Source organism: Mus caroli, chromosome 19 (assembly GCF_900094665.2).
Source record: "Mus caroli chromosome 19, CAROLI_EIJ_v1.1, whole genome shotgun sequence".
Taxonomy (NCBI): Eukaryota; Metazoa; Chordata; class Mammalia; order Rodentia; family Muridae; genus Mus; species Mus caroli.
In genome coordinates, this window is record NC_034588.1 from 1729116 (window position 1) to 1739313 (window position 10198).

Genomic DNA, 10198 nt, shown 5'->3' on the forward strand with positions numbered 1-10198 from the left:
GTGTAGCCCTGGCTGTCCTGGAACTCACTTTGTAAACCAGGCTGGCCTCGAACTCAGAGATCCACCTGCCTCTGCCTCCCGAGTGCTGGGATTAAAGGCGTGTGCCACCACGCCCGGCTTGCAGTTTGCTTTTGACCATTGTGTTTCATCACAGCAATAGGAACCCTCCCTAGGACACCAGCACTTTGGTTTTTGGTTTGGGTTTTTTGTTACTGTTGTTTGCAGACTTTTCTTTCTATGGAGCCCAGGCTGTCCAGGAGCTCAAGGTTTTCCACCCTCGGCCTTTTGAGGCTGCAATTGCAGGTGTGCACTACCACGCTCAGCCAGAATGCAACCTACATCTTTTATTGTGGTCTAGAAGTACTGGGCGACCTTCTCTCCAGCCCCTCTTCTGCTTGTCTCAGCCCACTTCCTGTGGACTTCTTAGGCAGGTCAAACACTCGCCCATTTTAATGTCTTTACAGATGCTTCCTTTAGATTGGACTCTTCTTTGTTGTCATCTCTTGCTAACAAGCTCAGTGTCACCTTCTCAGAAAGTGGCACTGTAAATCAGACCCGGTTACTCTGTCACGATACCCTAGCTCTTGGGTTCAGCACTCGGGCTCTGTCTTACCTCTTGTGATGTCCCCAGTTAGAGCACAGCTGTCTGGCCCCACCCATCTTGTTTGCTCAGTTTTCCCAGAACTCAGGCAAGTGTCATGGATGATCTATCACAGGAAAAATGTGCAACAGCAGAACCCTTCCCTAGGTTCAGTCTTTCTTTTGGATTGTGTATGTGTGTGGGCATGAGCATCGTGGTGTGCACGAAGGCCAGGGGATAACTTACTGGAACCACCTGTTTCTTTCCACCATACAGAACCTAGGGATTGGACGTGGGTTTCCAAGCTTGACACCTTTACCCACTAAGCTATCTCCTTGGTCTCCTGGGTTCAGTCTATCTGCTCCCCGGACTCGAGCCTTCCATAGTGGGTTGGATGATAATGGTCCCCATACCTGAATGCTTCGTCTCCATTTGGTGGACCGTTTAGGAAGGATCAGGAGGGGTTTGTTATTGGAGGAGGTGTGGGCTTTGAGGGTTCTCTCTGCCTCTATCTAGTGGATCAGATGCAAGCTTTCAGGTACTTCTCCAGGGTCGTGTCTACCTGCATACTCCCATGCTCCCTGCTCTGCTGGTCATGGAGAAACCCTTTTAAACTCTAAGCAAGCCCCCAACTAAATGCTTTATTTTATATTACCGTGGTCATGGCGCCTCCTCACAGCAGTACTACAATGATTAAGACACCTTCTCTCATGCACTCTGTTTCCAGAACATCGGTCACTCTCAGATCCTGAAGTCCTTTTCTCTCCCAGGGACTCAGTTTAGCTCTCCGTTCTAAGGTGAAGATCTTCTGAGCTGCAAGGGCCTCAGCAGCCAGGAAGGAAGCAGCTTCTTCTCCTTCCAGCAGGTGGCAGTGTTGCCTCTTCTATTTTATTTTCCTCACACAGGGCCAGTTGGTCTGGTTCTTCTGTAATCCTAGCACCTGGGAGGCTGAGGCAGGGGGATTTGCAAAACTCTGTGGCCACCTTGGACTACATAGTGAACTCCAGATTGACCTGGGCTGATGAAAACAAAAGTAAAAACAAAAACAAACAAACAAAAAATCACTTATCACCACCACCACCACAACAACAAAATAAGCCCAAAACAAGAGGGCATGATGCAAAGACAGTACACATCTGTAAATATATTTTTTTAAAAACTAAAAACTTTAATCCCAGCACTCAGGAGGCAGAAGCAAGCAGATCTTTGTAAGTTTAAGGCAGCCTAGTCTACAGAGCTAGTTCTAGGACAGCTAAGGCTACACAAAGAAATCTTGTCTCAAAAATGAAAAAAATTTTTTTTTCAACATTAATTAATTAATTAATTTTTTAAAACCACCCAAGACAATTCAGTGCTTAGGAGGCAGAGGCAGGTTACAACAAACAAGCAACAACAACAACGACAAAAATCAAAAGCAAAATAAACAAAAAAAAATACAACAAACAAAGACAAAGCATACACTATTGCCAGCCACCACCAAACATCAAGGAAGTCTTTCTTCTATTCTCACAGAAATTTCATTTCCTAAATCCACCCCATTTAAAAAATTTTATTATTTTCTATTAGTAGTATGTATGGTGTGTGTGAGTGTGTGGTATATGTGTGTGTGGTATGTAGTATGTATGTATGGTATATGTATGTAGTGTGTGTAGTGTGTGTGTGTGTAGAGTGTTTGTGTGTGATATATGTGTGTGGTGTGTGTGTGTAGAGTGTTTGTGTGTGGTATATGTGTGTGGTGTGTGTATGTATGTGTAACATGTGTACTGTGTGTAGTGTATGTGGTGTGTGTGGTATGTGTGTGTGTGTGTAGTATATGTGTGTATAGTATGTGTGTGGTATATATGTGTATGTAGTGTGTGTGTGTGCACATGTGAGCATAAACATGTCCTGGAGTGCAGTTACACGTCAGAGGACAACTGTCGGTTATCTCCTCCCATCAAGGATCAAATCAGAGCATCATGCTTTATCCATCTCGCCATCTCCATGTCCCTGTGCGAGGAGGGAACTGAGCTAAGACAGGTTCCTCTTGGGGGTGACAGGGAAGTTCTTGGCTCCACCCAAATACCCATCAAAGAAGGGAAAGGTCCCTGTGGATCCCTTTCTTTCTGTGAAGGAAGGATCCAAAGGGCCTGTCTGTCTCCACAGTGAAGGAAGGACCCTCCAAAGGGCCTGTCTCCACAGCTGGGCTTCAGAATGAGTGGAGGTGACAGGGTTTTCAAGGCTGTGCCCCTGTGTTTCTGTGGAAAGATTGGAGCCTGGAGTTGTTGTCCTCTCCTTGAGGTCGAGGCTTTCTCTCAGTCTGCGGGTCACCACTGAAATGGAGGTCGCAACGACCAAGCCTTTGCTGCACTTGGTGAGTTGGAGGAGACTTGTCCTGTTCTGCCCCTGCCCCTTGATCGCTGCCCTCCTTTGACCTGTGAGGAAGAGGAGACTCAGGTACACTCCAAATATAAAAGGTGGGAGGGAGTGTGATTGGATCCGGACAGGTCTTTCTACCACCTAACTTTCATTTGTCCTCCGCTAACCACACCCCGTGGTGTTCAGCCTACGAGTTTGGAGTCAAACACCATTTTCTGAAATTTCTTCCCCAGTGGTCCTCAGTTCTGTGGTGAGATGGTCTATGATGGTTATTCGCTGGCGTTGAGATCTGGGAGCTCCCCAGACTTGGGGAGGGGTTGATGTGTTTCTCACCTGTAACTGGAGGAACACCCGTTATCTGGTTGCTTTCCCAATGAAGTGGAAATTTATTGCAGTGGGTTGGGTATTTGCTAACTGAAAAGCCCTACACAAGCATAACAGGTTTCAGCTTGTGATTTTGAAAATCTAAGCCTCCATGAGGAAATCAATATCCTGAAAGACCAGGCAGGAAATGACCAGAAACTTTAAACCCATATCCAAGACCAGTGACAAACTGTTCAGCCCCAGGCTCTTTCCTCCCCATCACACCATAAACCCAGGGCAGAGAGAAGACTCCAGTGTCTTTGGTGCGATGTCTGCTTCCAACAAGTACTTAGTCTTCTAGCACAGTGTAGACCAAGCAGAGTCAAATGGAGACATGAACAAACTCACTTAGAGATACCAGGGCTGAGAGGAGGTCTAACCTGTGTCTCCTGCCCCAGCCTCCTATCTGGGCCCCTCAATCTCTCCCTTCCCCTCCCTTCCCTTTTCACAATAGCGCATGACACCAGAGATACCAAAAAGGCAAACTGGACTTTATTATAAAGTTGGCTACAAAGTCACCGCAGCACCACGAGGTGGCCACCTGGGCAAGCCTAGGCGGTCTGGCGGCCGGGTGAGTCCCGCACCAGGTACACGCACTCGTGCAAGCACACGTGTGACGGCAGATCTGCCTTCCTCCATCGGAAAGGAATGTAGCGTCTCTTCGCGCCCCCCACCCCAGGCGCGGGGCGCAAAAGTCACAGGAAGGGCCGCCAGGGCGGCAGAGTCCGTCGGAATTGAAATCCCGTTACTGGTTTGTAGAGAATTCTACGTGGGTGTCAAGAGCCCCTCAGGGCACAGGCTAGCCCTAGGTGGGCCATGCCTTTCCCCCACCAAAGCCCAGGGGTGGCTTTGCCCCTAGGAGTGGAGAACTGGCCCAGGCCCATGGGGCAGCGCGGTGGGGAAGTGAGACTCCCCCATTCTCCGCTTGAAATCCATTCAAGGAAGCTCACTACGAGTGAATACAGATTGAAATGGAAACTGGGATCGCTCGAAGTCTCTTGATTTTAAAAAGTTGCTCCCCTCCCTTACCCTCCCACCTCCCCCCCTAAATCCTTCAGGGCCTGGAGAATCAGATATATCCCCCTCTGGCCCCCAGAATCCCCCCAACAGTCCCGGGGGGGTGGAGAGCGGCTCCACGTCTTGATGACAATATGCCATACTTGACGACGTTAAGTCACAGACTTATTCAAAACGTTGGTTCCCCTCCACTTCCATCTGTGGGGGAAGAGAGAGAGAGAAGAGAGAAAGTGCGTATGTTAGTCAAGCTTATTCAGTAAAAGGGTCATTGGGCTCAGGCAGTGGTACAATATTGCTATAGTCTATGGACGTCAAATGTGTTAGCCAAATGAACTGATCCCCAGGGTGTCAGCAGATCAGAGGCAATATGCAAATATGGAGGGAAACTGTGGCCACAGCTTTGGACAAACAGCACAAGGCGGCCAGATTGGAGCTAGGGGCTTGGCATTATTCTTTCTGTCTCCTAATTTTAACCAACTGTTGCTCTGGGTCCCCTTCAGGGGGAAGCATCAACTTCTATCAATTTTTGTGCCACTTAAAGTTTCTTTAACTCTGGGGCCTTGATTATTTTTGTCTATAACATGGGGATGTTGTCTGGTCTAGGTCTCTCAGACGCCTTCAAGCTTTTGCCTAGGGATTGTCTATCGCGTTATTCTAGCTCACCTCCCCCGCCCACCAGGTCTACTCATCTTTCACACAAAGCTTTGCATTATTCCGACCTCACTACTCTCCTTAGTAGGAGGAAATATTGTTCTCTTAATAAAACAGAGTTTCGGAGTTGGGAACTGATTTGCCCAGTCTATGCAATGTCTGATTAGAAGGGCAGGGCTCTTGGACATTCAGGCTAGACTTACCTTCATGGAAGCTGTCTTGAACTTGGCTCTGGAGTTGATGCAACTCATCAGCAAACCCTTCGTAGGGGAATGTTGAGACACCTGTCTCAAAGGCGGTTTCATAGGTGGCCAAGTCCTCCAGGAAGCTGTGATCTTCTGGGGACAGGTTGTTGCAAGGTGACAGGGTCCCTCCTGGGACCTCTGCCTCAGGATCCCCTGAACCCCATTCCCCATTGGGGTCTGGAGTAGAAAGATCCATGAAGATGTCTTCCACTGGCGTCTCTTCCAGGAATAAATTATCAGGGTCAACCAGGAAGTCCAGCTCCTGGCATTTCCAGGGTTTAAGATCCAGGCTAAGCACAGGGGGTCCAGCCCCTGACAGGGATAGGTTAGGATTCAGGGGCTCCAGCCCTCCAAGTGGCTCCAGCCCCCCAGTGCCAGCCTCAGCTGAGAAGGGCCTGTCCACGCCCTGAGCCAACTGGCTGATCTGCTGAATGAGACGATCTATCTCATTTTGCTCTTTCTCTGTGTAGTGGAAGAAACTTTGCTTGACTGGAGAGGCCTCAGGTGTGAGCAGGCCTTCGGGCACCAGGGGGACATCCACAGAGAGGGGGCCCCGGAGCTGAGCTAGGGCCAGGAGTGTACAGTCCCCATTACCAGGGCTGCTAGGACTTGGGGGCAACTTCTCATAGAGAAAACTGCATCCCTCCTGGGCGAAGTAAGTCTTGGTAGGATTGGGGCTCAGTTGCTCTGGGAAGGTTTGGCTGGGGCTGTTCAGATGAGCCTGGAATGCTGTGCTGGGAGGAGTCAGCTGCTCATGGGCGGGGCTGCCCAGAGGCTCTGGGAATGTGGCAGTGCTGGGAAGTAGCTGGTCAGGGAAGGAAGAGGTGCATGGAGTCAACTGGTCTTCAAAGCTTCTGGCTGAGCTTTCTGTCAACTGTCCTTGCAGTGAACTGGTTAGTGGGTCTGGGAAGGTAGCACTGCTGGGTGTCAACTGTTCAGAGAAAGTCACTGTACTTGGTGTCAGCTGTTCTTGGAGAGAGCTGGACGGAGGGGGCAAGTGAGTCTGGAAGGGTTCATGGAGGCTGAAGAGGAAGGCACAGCCTCCTGGCTGGTGGGGTGTGTAAGGTGGAGTACACACCAAATCCTTGCTCAGGTCTGTTTGGAGGGAAGGCTCAGGCCTAGCAGGGAATGGCAGGTAACTGAAGTCCAGCTCTTTGGAGGGTTGGGGAAGCTCTTCTGGTGTTGAGATCACACCTAGTTCAGGAGCCCTGGGGAAGCTGGCACTTCTAGGAGTCCCCAGGGCTGGTGTAAAGAGTGGATTAGAGCACTGCTCCTGGGAGAAGACATTCTCAGCGAATGACGGTAGCACAGCTGGGGTTCCTAGGACATAGGCTGCCTGGGTGTCTTCAGAGCTTAGCTGCTGGCGGAGGCTCCAGGCTTCCGTGTCACTGGAAGGGAAGAGGCACAGCTTGTAAGGGTCTGCTGTCCGTTAGCAGAGTAGATTTCTTCTATGCTGACCTCGGCTCCCCTCCCCTCTCCACCGTCTTGTGTCTCACAGCTTACCTGATAGGGTAGTTATTGGCAGTAATAGGGCCTTCTGGGCCTTCTGAGTATAGCATGCAGTAAATCCATGTCCAGCCTCCATGCTTGGCTTGAAGTCTCACCACCATTTCAGCCTGAATATCTCCACTTTCAGCCACTGGGGAGAAAAAGGGGTACAGGATTAGAAGGTCCATCAATCAACACCACCCGCACACCCGCCTTTCTTACCTCTACACTGAACTGAGGGAGCCATGACATATTCTCTTCTAACTACCCTAACCTGTACCTCTAGGCTCCCCACTTGACCTTATCACGCAGTGCTTTCTAACTCTGTCCTATTCTTGCCTTGCCTTCTCATCCTCAAGCTCACCCTGTAGCCTCTGAAACTCCTTAACATCAGTTTGGACCACAGCCAGTCCCTGGCCTGTCTCCCATGCTTTCTCCCAGCTTCCTGTGTTATGTACGGCCTCTCAGGACACTCACACAGGCGGCAGTGTTGAGAAGAAGCTTGGGCCAGGTCCTCGGGGTGTAGCAGTCCATACCATGATTTACAGAGCAGTTCGCTGCGCTCAAAGCCCAGGTAGATTAGGACACTGGGAAGGTGGAAATGATGAGGTCAGCTTTCTGTTTACCTCACTCAAAATGCATGCACTTCACTCCCTCCCATGTCCTCTGCCCACTTAAGCCCCATCCTCCCTGCCCTGAATCTAAGATCATGAATCTAAGGTTCCCTTCTTTCTGACCTCCTTTCTTACTGGAGTTTGAACACTTTGGGCTTACCTTTCAGAAACGTCCAGTAGGGCTAGGTCCTTAGCATGCCGGCTCTGGAACATGGCCAGGAAGAGAGAAGCAGGACCAGGGCCAGGGCCAGGGCCGGGGCCAGGGCGGGGTCTTGGCTCCAGTGGGGCGCAGAAAGCTGTGAAAACGGGGTTTCCTGCCCAGTAGGCCCCAGGTGGGTGAGCATGGAATCGACCTCGAATAAGCACCAGTTTGTTGCCTGAACTCTGGCGCCGGAGGGACTTGGAGGTGTTGAATCGGCAACGGAAAAGGCGATCTAGGTGAGCAAAAGGAAAAACTGACTAAGAGGGTGGGCATGGGAGGAGAGTAGATAGTTGGAGCAGGGCAGCAGAGGAGTAAACTGAAGAATCGAGAGGAGGTTCTTACCAGCATCCAGAGCAGAGGGCATGGTGAGCTGCTGGCGCACAGTGAGATGGTCAGCAGGGTCAATGATATCGTAGATACTGTCGCCCTGGGCAACCAGGTCCACCTAGAAAGGAGAAGTGATGCTTAGTGAAGGCAGCAAGAGCCTATCTGCAACCAATGGTTTTTCCTAGGGAAGACTCCCCCACACTCGCCTCTAATAACTCTGTTTTCAGTAGTGAGAGGCTCATTTTATCTCACATATACCCCAACCTGAGATGCAAGGACTTTCAGTACTCACCATAGAGTGGCCCAGATGCTCGCTCACACTCTCCGACAGGTATAGCAACTTCCCCTCAGCTGTGAATACAAGGAGAAATCCGGGTAGTGCTGCCACGATGTCTTCAAGCTCTTGAGCAGAGAGAAGCCCGGTGGGGCCAGCTAAAGGAGTGCCTGTAGGGTGAGAAGATGTGGTGAGTCAGGATAAGACTCGGGGACAACACAGAAATGAAGAGACCATCTTTTGAGTCTCGGAGAAGACACAGGAAATTCCCATAGACCTTCTTCTGCCAACACCTGTTGACCCTATGCTTGTGGATCTTGGCCAGGAGACCTGTTGCTAAAACTATCTAGCCAGGGAGCCCCTGGACTTCCAAGCCTGGCAGGAACCTCAGCAGCCCTCTGCTGTCAGCACTGTGGACAGAGCTCTCCCGAAAGGACTGGGATTCAGCACCGCGGACAGCGCCTGCGAAAAGGGGCTATGGCCATTTCAGCACCGCGGGCAGCGCCGGTAAGGGTGATGGCTTCAGGACGTTGAACAGTGCTCCAGAGCGCATAGAAAGACCCTCTCAGCATTTTCTAGCACAAGCTACTCTTCCCCATACTTTGCCTTTGCAGGCTTTCCCTGTAGCTTGCCAGGCTTCCTTCCGTACACTCCCCGGATTCCTGGAGTGCCTGTGAGGCAATGGGAGCCTGGACCATTCTGTTTTAGCGCTCTATCTCACACAAATCCAGTGCTAGGACTATCGTTTAGGCTAGTCTAGATGGAGCTCAGAAGAAAAAGTAGGAAGTCCAGGGTCCCCTCAAGTCCCTTCTCTCCACAGGCTTCCAGCACGCTGTCCTAGACAAGCGGCAGTTTTAGCACATTCCCTCAGCTCCTCCATCCCTGGTCCCCATCAGCTCTGGTCTCCGGTAGCCCAAGCTGCTCACCTCCAGCAAAGAAGACACCCTTGCGAGTGTAGATGCAGGCAAGACTCATGATGTGCAGGTAGGACAGCCGGACCTTGTCCGCTTCAGCCAACGGCAGCAGCTCCTTGAGGTTCCGAATCTCGGCGTTGATCTGGTCGCGGCGCGCCTTGGAGGCGCCCTTGGTGGATCGGTACATGACTGCCGGCTGTGGAGCTCCAGCTCCGGCTCCCGAGCACCTGCGATCCTTTTCCGATGCACCGGAGGCTTCCTCTTCCTTGCTTCCCGGTCTTTTCGCTCAGGCTCTTGCTCGCTCTCGCTCCACTCCTGGGCTCCGCTCGGCAGCGCTGCCCCCCTCGCCTGCCTCGATCCGCCTTATATAGCTCCTGACAGGCGTGGGGGGCTCGTTTTTAGAGACGGGGGGGGGAGCGGGAGGCTGGGCTAAAGCAAGCTGCAGCGGGAGCCACTGGCTGGGGAGGGGGGGGGTGCTCCTCCTCCCTCCCAGGCTTCCGACGTCATCCCGTGACGTCGAACGGGAGAGGGAGGGGGCGGGGGAAGGGGGAGAAGGGAGGGTGCAGAGGGGGCCGGCTGGCAAGAGCTGTGCAGAGCCAGGAATGGGGTGCAGGGACCCAGGTTTTCCATTACATTCTATTAGGAGACGGAACAGTACATGGATTAGGGTGGTCTGAAGCCCTAAACAAGAGAGTTTGTAGAAGGCAAGGCGAGGCTGCTATCAACATTGATTTTTCTAAGGAGGCAAAGGATGAGAAGGGGCTTGGTCCTCTGCCAATTTGCCGCCATCTGCCAGGCAGGGGTCAAAATTACACGAGGGACTTTCCTTGGCTTTTGGGGCGGGGCTAGGTCACAACTGGGGGTCTTTTCTGGGGTCTATTCAATCTGAAAGTCCCTTAGCCAGTTTCAAATAAATAATTCCTTCTTCGCCTCCATGCCCTGACCTGAGGGTCTAAATCTCTAGGATAGGGTGGAATGGTGGTCCTGTGGAGAAGAGACTACTTGAATTCGGTCTTGATCATATTTCCTTAGCACCACAGGAACACAAACATCTCCACTGTGATCTGCAGTGATTCCTTTTTCCTCTATCAGTTAATCTTAGCCACCTGTCGGGGAAACTGAGGCAGAGACCCAGGGCCTGGTGAGGATCTGGATGTGTGTTTGA

General features: G+C 51.4%; 1 protein-coding gene across 1 annotated transcript; it reads right to left on the bottom strand.

Moving 5' to 3' along the window:
• Positions 1–3771: 3771 nt before the first annotated feature.
• Positions 3772–9405, bottom strand: Npas4 (neuronal PAS domain protein 4). Its single transcript, XM_021152226.1, has 8 exons — positions 9046–9405; positions 8138–8289; positions 7861–7963; positions 7477–7750; positions 7180–7289; positions 6718–6853; positions 5173–6602; positions 3772–4516 (listed from the first exon to the last, which is right to left on the bottom strand). The coding sequence occupies exons 1-8, from the start codon at positions 9218–9220 to the stop codon at positions 4488–4490; spliced, it is 2409 nt and encodes an 802-aa protein (XP_021007885.1). The 5' UTR covers positions 9221–9405; the 3' UTR covers positions 3772–4487.
• Between the last annotated feature and the right edge of the window lie 793 nt (positions 9406–10198).

Excerpts from the sequence above, each read along its gene's own strand:
- Npas4 (XM_021152226.1), bottom strand. The coding sequence starts at position 9,220 with ATGTACCGATCCACCAAGGGCGCCTCCAAGGCGCGCCGCGACCAGATC. Across the intron at positions 8,290-9,045 it reads GGGTGTCTTCTTTGCTGGAG|GCACTCCTTTAGCTGGCCCC; the intron begins GTGAGCAGCTTG and ends CTCACCCTACAG. Across the intron at positions 6,854-7,179 it reads TTCTCAACACTGCCGCCTGT|TGGCTGAAAGTGGAGATATT; the intron begins GTGAGTGTCCTG and ends TTTTCTCCCCAG.